Below are 14637 nucleotides of genomic sequence, written 5' to 3' on the forward strand. Positions count from 1 at the left end.
AGGGCTTTATACGAAGCACAGTGTATATTTTGATGATATTATACATCTTTATGCCGGTGCGAGAGATGGATTGAGGCCGGGGAAATTGAAAAAGAAGAAGGGGAAAAGGGAGAAGAAAAGGGGAAAAGGAGTGAACGTTCATCAAAGCCTTCTTCACTGGTGCATGGTAGAAAAAGAGGAGAAAGCGAAAGAAATGTACGTTGATGGAGGAAAAAAGAAAAAGGGAGGAACGGAGAGGGGGGGGATTTGATATCGATTTTTTCCTCTCTTCTTCGTTGGTGAAATATATATAAATGTATTTATAATAATATATATTCATAGTCAGAGAAATACAGCTGTAAGATGTTTAGTAGTAGTATAGTGAAGAAATATATATCTACTAATACCAGACGTATTAGTCTTTATTCTTCTTTTCTTGTTCGGTTTCACGACGACGTCGTCGTTGTTGTTGTAGTAGTATTAGTTTCAGTTGACTCTGTGCACTTGAAGAGGGCGGAAGAAATTGATAATAACATATTTTCCCAACTTTTAAAAACCATTATAATTTATTAGTCGTCATATTCATAGTTAGTGAGAAAATCATATTATGAGAGGTGGTGATGGTCTCATAAGCTGGGCGTGACATTAACAATTTTGTATTTAAAATGAACGAAGAAGAGCGTAAAATTGTGGATGAGTTCTGCCACTTGCTTGAAAAGTCCAAGCAGTTGTTTAATGGTCTGCGGGACATGCCCCAATATGGCCACAAACAGTGGCAAGCCTACTTTGGAAGGACTTTTGATATATATACAAAGCTTTGGAAGTATCAACAGCAACATCGGGGGATTTTAGATGAGCGCTATGGACTCAAACGATGGCAAATTGGGGAGGTTGCCTCCAAAATAGGACAGCTTTACTATCATTACTAGTAAGATGTTGATCTGATGAGTTGATTCTCAATAAATATGTGACCCATGAGGGCGTCCGCAGGGGGTGGGCTGGATGAATTAAGGAATTTTTGCTTTTTACTAGAAAATTTAATATTTAATTTTTTTGTGAACAGTTATAGATTTTTCAATTATTTTCCAAAAAGTTTAATTTTTGATAGATTTTTTGCAAAAAGTAATTATTTATGAATAAATATGAATTTTGGAAATTTTTTTCTGTAGATTGTATATTTCAAATTTAATTTTGAAATTTTTTTTCCAAAAAAATTTAATATTAAAATATTTTCCCAAAAAATATGATTTTCTTTTTTTTCTCAAATTTTTTTTTTCAAAAAAAAATCCAAAATCCAAGCCTCCACCTCAAAAAAATTAATTATAACCCTGCGGACACCCCTGCCCATATTGGTATATTACTAAATAAAAACAATGTGGATGCAACAATCTCTCTCTATTTTTTTTTTTTTGGAGTGTGTAGACGCCCTTTTATTTTTCTAATTCAGAGCAAAATGTCTATAGTCATCGTAGAGAGAGAGAGAGATGTCATTATTTAATTCCAAGACGCGAGAATGAAGAATTTTTATTTGAATTTAATGTATGTACAACTTCTAATATTCCATTGCTCACAAGAACTACCATTAAAATTTTTCATACTAATACATAGAAAGGTTTCTAATTCTCCTCCCAGGATAGATTTTATAATTATTTTATATACGTACATTCATACATCAATATTAGTGTTGGGATTCTGTCTGAAAATCTTTAACCGGTCTGCGACCATTGTGATTTTGAGTGAATCCCACTAATAATCGATATTTCGATCCGGACCGCATTCTTCGACCGTATACCGAAAAAAATCACTTTTTCAAATCATGAATCGACCCCCCCCCCTAGACCTGTACAAATACGAGGTTGGTCATAAAAGTTTCAAATCTCAACGTGAAAATGGTAGTACTCGTAAATAAAAGCTAGTCATATCTAGCTAGCATCTGTTGACAGTTACTCACCAAAGTTTCAGTCATTTTGGACGCGCAGCTGTTATCTAACAGTCGTTTGAGTGAGTTGATAAAAGTATTTTTCTGAAAATGGACATCATTGGGTATCGAGCTGTCGTTAATTGTTTTTGTTTTTTTGAAAGTGTAGCCTTGTAATAGATTCAAACAATATAAAGGCTTGTTATGTTAATATTTGAGTCGTCTAAGTCAATAAAAAGTGTCTCGTGAACATTTATTTTGCATTGTACTATTTGGAAGGGTTACAGAGATGGGAGCATCGCTAGGAGAAGTGTGTAGAGTTGCAAAAAATCTACCAAATTCAGAAAAAATGTCTTGGATCTTTGCTAGGTCAAAAACTTTTCAGAATGCCCTTGTGTGATCTATGAAACACATTTTACTTCGTACGACGTTATTGTAGGCCGACGTACACAATTTTGAACACTACTTACGTTAGCAAGTGTTCATCAATAAAATTGTCTAAACAGAACTTTAAATGAGACCGATTTTTGTTCTGTTAGATTGATCTACAGCAAATATATCTTTTGATCGATCTAAACCGAATTTTTCTCTGAAAACATGAATTCTTGTCATACCCTAGAAAGTGCATAGTATATCTACAAGGGGATGACTCAAAAATTAGAATACTCTACGAGGCTGTCTAGCTTAAATCTTAAAAGTATGACAATTTTGTACTTGGCTCAATTCGAAAAGAGTTGAAAAAAGGTACAATTTGATTTTTTTTTGTGCGTCAAAAATGTCTTAATCAACAAGATAAACGGCAGAGGGTGTGCGATCTCTTCCGCACACAAGTCGAGCTTCGACATGAAGATCTTCACAGTGGACGCTGTTGTAAAAGGGAGAAATAATCACTTGTTATCTGAATCAAGAACTCAGGTCAAGAGATTCAGGACCAAACATCTGGGTCAGGTCATGGTACTCGGGGGGAATAGTGTCTGACGGCAGTCTACTACAAGTTCCTCTGGTACCATGTCCTGACATGGTAAATAAATGGATTGTCAATGCAAAATTGGATTTACAGATAAAATAAAGTTTGTTGGAATTAGTCTGGAAATTCATTGGTATTTAAATTCGACACATAAACATTGTGGTTTAACTGAAATATCTGTCCTTTTCTGAGTATATTTTATTTATTTATCAAACGTCAAGAAATGCCACAAAACTATGCATTTTGGACATAAAATAAACATATATACATATTATCTCAATTGAATCAAGTTTCTTATTAGATTATTTAATTCATTCGCAAATACCTTACTACTAACACAATATATAAATGTATTTAATTTCTTCGTTCTTAGGCGGTCTTGCCGCATTATAAATGTATGTGTGGTAAAAATACAAAATAAGAAAACAAACATGGTTATGTTCACATTAATTCTTATTTGCCCCATATCCTACTCGTGCGGAATGCTTTTTATCCTTAGTCATTTTTTACGTATTTTCAGGATCCATCGTATATATTATAAGTAGATATAAGAACATTGATCAATTTTTTAAGGCAAAAAGAGAGAAAAAAAAAAGAGACTAAATTTTTGAAAGATGATCACCCAAAATATCAAATTTGAGGAATTTGTAATCAAAGAAAAATATAGTTCTATAAGATTAATTTGAAGTAATTAGTGTAATTTTATATATTTTTTAATTTATTCATAAATTTTGCTATATTATATCGACTAATCAAGATTTTAGAAATATTTTATCTGTTAATTTTTCTCTCCGATCAGTATTAGTAATTTTAAACATACTAAAAGACGTACACATAAACAATTTTAAGTTGGGAAGATCTTGAGGACTCTTGTTGGACGGAGTCATCTCATCATCAACACCATTGTAGAAGATCAGGATTTGACAGTTTGGTGCAAAAGTATTTCTCATTTGTTACAAGATTCAGTCCATTTTTCGCCAAATATATCCTTTCGTGTAATTGGCTGTTGTTTGAATCTAGATGAGCCACCATATGTTAGGGAGCTAGATTCCAACAACAGCCAATTACACGAAAGGATAAATTTGGCGAAAAATAGACGGAATCTTGTAACAAATGAGAAATACTTTTGCACCAAACTAGAAAGCTCATAATACGAACAAACATTGAAAAATATTTCACGTCATTTCGTATTTTCGGAGACTCTTAACAGAATTGCCAGATTGTCTTTTCAATCAGTTTGCCCTTTGAAAAGTACGATTTAGCATTTTTAAATTTTCCCCTAAAATTGAAATGAATTTGTATTTAATTGTTTTGTTTTATGTAGTCCATTTTTCAATGTGAATGAATATAAAATGACCACTCTATTTGTTGTTTTATCCCCACGTTAATGATGACTTACAAAGTTTAAATCCTCACTCTTTACGAATCAAAATATCTACAAAAGTGTTATGAATAAAGCCTTCGATGTATTATAATAAAGTTTCGAATACATTGAGAGATACACGGAGAGTGTAGATCATAAAGTTAACTGAATATTAAACCGAAAAGAATAAAAGAAACAGAAAGGTAAATTTAATATATAGAATAAACTAGATAATGGAAGAGCCAACACTTTTGGAAATTTTATAGATTGCCCGAGACTTTTTCAAAATACCCGATTTTCAACTTTACCCGTAACATATATATATATAAAATCTTAGAGATGCCTCAAATGGCTTTGTTGGAATCTTAGTAGAATTATAGATGAACAGGATTGTAATTCCTGTCTATGTATATCATTGCTGGAGAGAAATACTTTTTACGAGCCCTATTTTTATTTTCTTTACATCTGTGACACTTTATTAACATTTGCCGTGTTGCATTGACGCCAAGGATACAAAATTATTTGGGCTGATTCTTTAGTTGAAAATGACAAATGATGGTTTTTCTCACGACATTACTTTCCTAATTGTGTCTCGAAATCTGAAATTTAACAAATTACATTTTAATGTAGTTTACCATAACAATTACATATTATTGATATTAATACGAGAATACAGTAGAAGGACATTCGGTATCATGCAATACTCTTTTTGAAGGTCAAAGGCAGCCCAAAGGTTGGGGAACACCCTTGTCGACAATGAAACTTGAAAGGTTGAAAAAAGTCCATTTTTTAATATCTTTTTGGACAAAAGCATTATTTTGACATACCTATTAATCTTTTATGTGTACCTCGGTTTTTATATTCAGGGTGTATATAAGCTCTTTTAATATAGTCCTTGATTCACCCTTAAAACCTTCGTACTCCGTAGTGTGTTCCCTAAATCAAGTAGTTAAACACTACACCTTTGTTTTACCATGGCTTCAAAAAGCTTTAAAAGTTTTAATGTCTTTAGTGAACTAAGGCTTTAATAAGTCTTTTAAATTAATTTCTATACATAAATACGTTTGTTTATCACGTGTATATTATGTTTATAGCCAATAGAAACGTAGGATTGGTTTAGTATTGTATATATTTAATATCATCATGAAAATCTAAAGATTTTACAATATTATGTTTAAATGCCTCAATATACCTTAATATTGGACGAGTGGAATACTTTTTTCTAGTTCCAACTTGAAGAGTGTTTTTTTATTCATTTGACAAAGGTGTTATTATTTAATTTTTGTAAGTTAGTTAAATTATGTAAGCATGAAGTAATCACTTCAACGTGTGTTCATTCATAGTGATGAAAATCGTGAGTATTTTGGTTATGTTAAAAAAAAGAAAACGAAGATCAACATGGTAACCCTGACAATTCGAATAGAAGAAGGAAAAAATAATGAATGGTACTTTGGATGAGGTTTAGCAACGAGGGTGTGTTGTTAAAGCACAGCCAGTGAGCTCTCTAGATGCTAAAGTACTTCCTGACTCATCACTTTGCGTTATTTTTTTTTTCTCCAGCTGTTATTCCTTCACTCTTGAGAAGATAAAGTTTGAACTTTAGGGGTCGTAAGTCAATCCAGCTCGGAGTAATTGAGCCAAACACAAAAAGTGTCTCGTGAACAATTATTTTGAAGAGAAAAACTACGAGTACTATTTCAATGGATACAAGAAATGAGAACATCGCTGGGATAAGTGTGAAGAGTTAGAGGGAGACTATGTTTATAAATAAAGATTCAAGAATAGGGTCTTGTATCTGTGTCAGGTCGTAGACTTTTCGTTTCACAACGGAATGCAGGTTATCAACCTATACATTTTTTAAGAAGTATACTCACGTGGATTTTGACAATTTTCAAATCCCTAAATAATTGATGTTATCTCGAATAAAATAATGATGACAACGGCTTTAGAAAGTCAAAAAACAAAAACAAAAAAAAAACCCACAAAATTTTCCCAATAACAAAACTTGCATGCTAAAAAGGCGTAGGATTTAAAACCCTATCCATAGTTTATATGTTTATATATATATATATATAGATCGCTTCTCAAAATTACCAACATATACATTTTTTAAATCTATTCTTGTGAAGATTTCAACAATTTGTACATCTCGAAACGTGATATTAATATGAGGACTTGAGGCTTGAAGGGGATGCATCATTCATCAAGGCGAGTATTGGAAAGTTAGAAAGGCGTTTTTAGGATTATATATATATATATATTTGGTCTCTTTAATGATTATATTGAATAATATATGGAAAAATAAATCCCTTTTTTGACTAATGAACATTGTGTTTTTCTATGTTAAATTAATCTTTCTCCACGATTGAGATCTTTTTGAATTTGATCGAGTAGACTTTTATCATACTTACTTACACTCCATTCAAAATAACTGCTTTTCACTAAACATGCAGGGGTAGGCAAAAGTATCCTGACAATATTTTCAAGTAAATTTCAACAATAGAAGATGGCATTTAAGACAAAATTTACTACATATGATCGTCCTCAGGATTGATTTCCAACTGTAAACGGGAAATAAAGGCTAAGTAGGCCTTTATTACATCTCTTTTGTTTAAGTGGGGTACGTTACTCTTAACAGAGAGCTTCAGGGATTTCAAGGAGCTATAAGGATGTTCTCTAAGCTCTGACTTCAACTAGAAACCACAGGGGTTGAGGTGAAGGCTGTTGGAAGGCCACTCATTAGGATTGATGACAGTTTTGGTAACATGACAAGGGAACATGAACCTTGTATCTGGAGGATATGTAGTACCCAATCTTTACACTTGAAAAAAAAAAGAAGAGATTTTCAGGTTTAGAGAGGGGGAAATGGAACTACGTAGTTTAATGGACAACACGCTCAGGACAAATTATTTATTCTCTTGAACTCAATGTTTGCGCCCCAGTCGTTCCTAGAGAAGGAAATATACTTCATTTAAATGGACTTCAAAGAAAATTCAGATGGAGTAAAAGTAATACTATAATGTTTATTTATACTTAATCAATGCATCTCCATCTGACGAACTAAATTAACATTTTAGAAAAAAATAAGACAAATTATTTTAGCTAATAATATGAAATTTGAATAAATGACAGGAATTCCTCATCACAGCTGCTTATAAAGAATGACAACAAACATATAATATTATTCATACAAAATAAAGGGAAAGCTAAAAACCTCATGGCATGAAACAAATAAGACAATTATAGTATAAACCCCATTTGAGTGTAGATTATCTCCTCTTCAAAAGAAAAAAATAAGCACTTACATAAATTGAAAAAAAACCGTTGGTACTAATAAAGTTTAAGTTTTAGGTAGGTTAACGTATTATGTTGTGTGTATAGAGATAGGACGGGTCTGGGACCCAGATCCAAACTGCACGATTAGAGTATAAGTATAGGGATTTAAAACAATTTCGCATCCCCAGAACAAAATTTCAATATTTTTTTATTCTTGTATTTTCGAAAAACTTTAAAAGACCCTAGAATTAGAGATAGGATGAGTCTTGGACCCGTAACTGAAGAACCCAGGTGATGTATAAGTAATAAAACTTTTACAGAAATTAAAAAATATCCAATAGAATTTTCCGGATCATAAAAAGCCTATAATATTGCGTAAATGAGATGGGACGGGTCTTGGAACCGGATTTTATAGCTTAGAAAAATATCTTATGGATTTTCCTGAATTAAAAAAAAATCTGAGGAATTTTCCGGACCTTGACAAGGCTATAGTATTGCATAATTAAGATAGAACGGATCTTCGAAACGAATCCTCAGTTTCTTTTTGGCACGGTGTTGGTAAATTTGTATTATCTGAGTAGATCCAAATTTGAACCGCCTTCAGGTAATCCAACTTTTATGGATATTAAAAAATATCCAATGAAATATTGTTATAGCTAATAAAAAGATCCAATGGATTTTCAAGATATTAAAAAAATATCCAATAAATTTTCTAGATCTTAAAAAGCCTAACGGATTGCATAATAAAGATAATACGTGTCTTGAATACGGGTTTAAAGTACTTGTTCACTGTATAGGTAAATTGTTATCGTCTGAGAAGATCTCAGACCGAACGGGCTCTGGCTACTTGAATTTATACATATATTAAAATAGATCTGATGGATTTCCCACATCTTAGAAAACCTATAGTATTCCTTAATAAAGATAGGATGTCTCTTGAATCCGAATGACTCGGCCATAGTATAATTAAACTTATATTATCCGAGAGCCGAATCGGTTTTGGCTACTTATACTATTACGAATAATACAAAAAGATTTGATAGCTTTTAGTATTCCTTAATACTTTATCCTAGTCAAAATAAATAAAAGATATTATTGATATAATATTTTTAATATATATTAGTACTTGAAACGACATCTACAAAAGATGTTTTTCTGAGAGGATTACCTTTTATTCTTCATATATTATATTATTATATATATTTAATATTTGGTAGAAAAGTTGACAAAATTAATTGATTATATTAATAATCTGAATCTTATTAAGTAATTAAATGCGAGATGTACAGGTATTAGTAAACCCGGAGAAATCCTTGTAGATGGAAAATGGAATCCCTATTTCTCTTTTCTATCTGCTATTCTGTAAATAATCTAAAAACCAATTTTGTGAATCCATGTTGTAGTTCCTCTTTCTTTAAGAAGCCCTTATAATGCCCCAGGATCGTCATGAATAACTCTTAAAACTGAATGGAGGTTATATTATTTAAAAGAATAAAGAAATTACTCGTAGTATAATAATAAACTTAATGTTTAAATTCGTTCAAGTTATTAAATGAATGGAAGACCATGTATACAGAGTTGATCTTATCTAGTGGTATGCATTTTATTATTTTCTATTCTGAATGAGATTAGTGCAAAATCACAGAGGAAGACAACATGACATCTTGTCTCTGATCAGGTCAAGTTGAGATGGTTGGAAAGAAGATTCTAAATTTTCTCTAGACCAACAAAAATTCGGGCAAAGTTTTGTTCTTTTATATAAATAATTTGCACTGTTGATGCCACTGTGAATAATCAGAACAGCTGTAAAACAACTGTCCGGACTTTTGGAACCTCACCATCTGGCCACCCTTATCTCCAGACTCGAACCCCTAGGACAACTCTATCCTTGTGCATCTGGAGGATAGGATGTGTACAACTCCTCGCAGGAGTGTTCAGTCTCTAGAGGCTTCCTTCAAGAAGGAGTGGACCAAGCTCGAGCCTGAGAAGGTCTGCAAGGGATTTAGGCCTCGTATTGAGACAATTATTAGAGCTGAGGGCTCATATTTAGAGTAAAACTTGTGCAGAACACTATTTTGAGATGAATTTTGTAAAAGAAATGTCCTCATACAAACTAAAATAAAATGTGTAGCACTAGATAAGATCAACGCTATACTTCAAAGGGGTACCTTCTTTTATATACATAGATATATAGCAAATTACTTTTTTTATTAGAGGTCTGTTAATTAGAGTGTGTTTCAACCATATAGGTTGTTGATCTTGAAAGAACTGTTGACACTTTTTTTTTTATCAGCTCACCATTATGAATGCAAGATGGAGGAAAAACGTTTGGTTTATTGATCTTATTTGTAAATTTAGAATATATTGGATTAAAGGCACAATAGGAAAAGTTGGTATATATTAGTATTGGTGTTTCTTCTGGAAATATTAGACCGGTCTGAGATCCTTATGATTTTGTTGGATCAAATTCATTTGGTTCCTTCAAAAAGTTTGGTTTAGAATTGTCTAATATAAAAATTTGGTATAGATTTGAATCTAATGCGAGGGTCGTTTGAAAAGCCCGTCCAAAGTCTGAGAGATGGCTCTACTGGCGCGTATCGAGGTTATGATTAGTTAGTAGCATCTATTGGAAGAATAAATACCAATTTTCAGCCAGATTGGTATATTTATTTATGTTTGGCATTCATTTGAATCGAGGAAGTGGAACAATTTCCAAAAAATGGAGGAAAAAGAATTTCGTGTGTTGATTAAACATTAGTTTATGAAAGCCAAAACGCCTTCGGAGGCTAAAAAGAAGCTTTTATGGAGACTCTGTACCTTCGAATAGAATAGTTTATGCATATGTGCAGTGGGTAAGGCAAGTTGGAACCCTGTTTCCTTTAATTTTGCAACCACAACTGTGTAGGTCTGAGCTGGCGCATTGTCGTGATGGAAAAGGACTTTTTGTGGGCCAATCATGGGCGCTTTCTTGCAGCCCGGTTTTCAAACGACCCTCGTTAATACTTTTTTTCCTATTCAAAACATGACAAATGGTCGACAACCTTTTGAACTTATCTTATGGCGTTGTTGTCATTTATCAATTCTTCTACCCCATTTACAGCGGGGGCCCTTCAGCTTTTGCATACATGTTTCTATGGTTTAATAGTTAATAGCATAAATCTTTGGATCTAAACTATCCCATTTTTGGGTAAATATGTTTCTCTCCCTGAACAGAAGCTTTATCTGCCGTGGACAATAAAGAAACTGACTTTGGCAAAGTTATAAATATCTATGAGGATTTTTGGCGTGGTACAGGCTGTTTAAGTGTTTTGGGTCTTTTGTTTCATTCCAAATATGAGTAAACAATGTTACTTTTTATATTTATTTAGTATTCGGTTCATGAGTTAAAAATATGTGCTCACATCCCTAGACATTACATGCTGTTACGGCTCACGAATTTTAAGTTTAACTTGTTAATTGCTCCAATTGATATTCATAATAGTATGAATAAGGTTGTTGAGGGGTAGTGAGAGGTGGAATAAAAGAGTTACTAGAAATACGGTGAGTCACGTACGAAACGGAATCCCTGAGTTGAATAAATTAAAGAGACTGTGGGTTAGAACTTGGGCAATATATAGAAGGGGGGAGTCTTATGTAGTACAGAGTGTGGAAGATAATTTTTACGGTAAGGAAAAACAAAACTTTATTACATGATTTGAAAAAAAAGAAACACAAAATTAATTTTTTGGCAAATTGCATCTTGAAACAACAACAGCCTCAATAAAATGCCTGAAGCTAGATCAGGCTTTAACAATTTTGTCCTCAGGTTAGTTGGCCAAGACCTTTGAGATGTTGGACTTCAGTTATGCCCATTTCCATGTGAGATTGCCTTTGTGATGCCCTCAATGACGGCCCATCAAAAGTAATCCAGGGAGTTCAAGTCAGGGGATGACGGGTGGCCACATGTATAAAAATGAGCAAAGTTTTGGATAGAGAATTTCACTTCCTGGAGCCTTGGATGTCCCTTTACCAACGTTCTTGGCATACTGAATATTGCAGACAGTCCTCAGATTGACATAGATGATGGAGGCGATGTCTTTTTGGGCTAAATGTGCGTCCAACACTCTATCTAAACAAAGCTGATTTATCGGACAGTCATATGATCAAAAAATTATGCAAAATATTACTCAAAAATGCATTACAATCAGGGCTTGACAGCCACTCTAGCCTGTGGCTAGTAAAAAAACCATTTGGGCTTACCGTACCTTCACCCATTAGTTTTGATGGGTTGTTCTATTACTCAAACAAGCTTAAACATTTTCCTGATTGAACATTTGTGTGTGCTTATAATGACGGAGCGTAAAACATGATGATTTGTTCCATAGTTATAATTCTAAGTCCTTGTTGGACTCAGAGTAAAATTGAGGATCGACATTGGAATAATTCTTGCCAATGGTCTTGTTTATTTCCATATCCCCCTCCTCCCTAAGTACAGCTGATTGTAGCTGATCTAATGAAACTTCATGACAGATAAGCAGCTCTCCTCGAAAACATTTTTCAAATCGTCAGGGGTACCATGTTGATTTTATGTTTCTTTTTTTTTTAAATGCCCATTATACTCAGGATTTTCATCATTAGATATGAAGTACCTCTAACATTAATATGTGTAGCTTTATTCATGCAATTTAATTAAAAAATGCCCCTCTTGAAAGAGTAAAGGATACTTTTTCTTTTTTTTGGATCATGAATAACACAGTGTAACAGTTAAAAGGGGAAATTTTGTACAAATGAATTGAAGACAATAATCGAATTGATCTATGAGCAAAAAATCCAAATCGTATCTTAGTTTTTTTTCAGTCATCTCAATTATGAAATATCTGGGGGTATAGTAATTCTGGACTATTATCATTCAGACTCATTTTTTTGCCCTTAAAAAAATCCCAAATGAAAAGTAGAATTAATAAAACTTATGGAAATGTATTTTTATTGATTTTGTATCGTGATCTGACTTCGATATATTACCATTTTTTGGCTCAAAAATGATGAAAACACACACTCTTCTTTAGACCCTAATAAATAATTCATAAAACATAGTGATGAGGAATATCATAGCTCATATTATAGATAAATATTCAATCTATAATGTAAAAAAATATCTATTTAAAAAATATGGATCTCCATGGATTTTTGTTTTAGTTTGTATTTTTTTTTTATTAATTAAAACTAAAAGCAAAGTACCTCCATACCAGTCTTGTACTATTCTAAAAAGGATACAATATTTATTGTATTCAATTTTTCAGAAGGCCAGTAAAAAAAACAAAAAAAACTACTAAGCCCTATTGGCTAGAGTCCAATTTGAACGACAGTCCAGCCCTGATTAAAAAACGATTAAATCGAAATCGTAATTTTTTCTCACGCACCCTGTATTACATAAAACAACATTCTATGAGCTAGGACCCCATCTAGTTCGATAGAAGGTTGTACATTGAACCTGTTTGGTGTGTTAAATGAAAGGGCATTGGATTCTTTCTGTATGTACAACGTACATAAATATGTAGAAAGTGTCCTCCTTAAAAAGTAGAATGATTTATGGGGGGAGGGGTCTGTGGGTTTGTACATACTTCACTTTTACTAAACTAATATATATATATAGAATGAATTATTTTCAATGAACCCAGTGGACATTTTATGATGATGTTGTATTGAGTCCTACATTAGGGAGGTTTGTTTTTCAACTTTTTTCGAATTTGGAGTTCAGTTAATTTGGAAAAGTTGTGATATGGTAACAAAATAACCTTTGCAAAATTTCATTTCTCTACGTTGGGATCTTAAGGTATCACAACTCGTTCAAAGTTTGAAATGAGTCAAACGTTACTTATTTCGTCAATAAAGATTAAAATAGAGGATTAAAATGTATTTTACATTAATTAATGATGATTGATTTTATCCTACGAAGCAAAATAGAGAATTACATAGTAAAACTTGAACGTTTCCTTTCCAAAAATGTAAAAAAATGATGCGCGCTATACGCGGAGCATCAAATTTTCCTATCTTTTTTCTCTCTCTTATTTTTGGTTCCATAGGACAATTTTAGGGGAAATACATTGTGGCCACTTTTTATCTCTATATCTTCAGAAATTATTTTATTCCGAATAACCAAAAAAAAAAACCTATTTTTTCAAATTTATTGAAAAAATGGATACATTTTTTAGATTCTTGATCGGAATCATAGCTACATTTCGATCAAGCATTTCTTTTAGAGGGGCAAAAAACTTAATTAATAATTTAAAGTGACTTTATGGATGTTTTCAAGGTGGCGTTTCATTAAGGTCGTGCTGTTTACAACAACAAAAATTATATTTTTGCTAAATAGACTGTAAATCCAAATATTGTTATTTTTCTTAGATCTATTAAAAAAATTATATGCAAAACTATTTTTACCCTGTTCCTTTTTCTAACAGGATAAAGTAGTAGGGTAGATGGAGGTGAAATATTTCCATAATTTGAATTAAAACCTGGTATAACTGTTAAACAATATGCAAGGATGACAATTTCCTCATCTTGTTATTACAATAGAGATTCAAAACGATAAATAAGGCTGTTAGAGTCACGTAGATCATCAACTTCACCATTACTTTCCTCATCATTAAAATTCTTAATAGCCAATTAATTATTATTATTTATCAAATACGAATAGATATTAAAATTTATACCAATAAATTCATTTCAACATGTAATTACTTTTCAAACAAAAAAGGATAATGATACTTACAAATTTAATTGCCTAATTCTGAAATGCTGCAAGAGAAATAGGGATTATTTTTAAGTTTAAATTTCAAGGGATATACCAAAAGAATTTTTAGGCAGTAGAGTGAAAATAATATTTGAACATTCAAATTTATGTTTATTAGTGGTCACTTTCTCGTGTAGCAAGAAATATACATTAGTCTATATTAATAGAGACAATTTTGTCCTATCTCTATGGCCTGACGAGGATTTTTATTGTGTGCCTAATAAAATGCGTGATTCCAAGTAATGTCGATTACTCCTTTTAGTCTAACAAACAAGGATTACAACAAACTGCGATAAAGTGTACACATTGCATTAAATTCAACATGTTTCTACATATTATTGCTTGTAAGACAATATAAATTC

General features: G+C 32.2%; 1 protein-coding gene across 2 annotated transcripts in view; it reads left to right on the forward strand.

Moving 5' to 3' along the window:
• The first annotated feature begins 306 nt into the window (after positions 1–306).
• The window catches only part of LOC121124445 (protein SCAI), a 36326-nt gene continuing 21995 nt past the window's right edge, over positions 307–14637 (forward strand). Inside the window, exon 1 of one of the 2 annotated variants that reach the window (XM_040719597.2) lies at positions 307–907. In XM_040719597.2, the coding sequence (XP_040575531.1) occupies positions 645–907 (263 nt within the window). In that variant the 5' untranslated portion in view covers positions 307–644. The remainder of the gene's footprint in view (positions 908–14637) is intronic. The other variant, XM_040719596.2, reaches the window with a different exon arrangement.

This window comes from Lepeophtheirus salmonis, chromosome 9, assembly GCF_016086655.4.
Source record: "Lepeophtheirus salmonis chromosome 9, UVic_Lsal_1.4, whole genome shotgun sequence".
Lineage (NCBI taxonomy): Eukaryota > Metazoa > Arthropoda > Copepoda > Siphonostomatoida > Caligidae > Lepeophtheirus > Lepeophtheirus salmonis.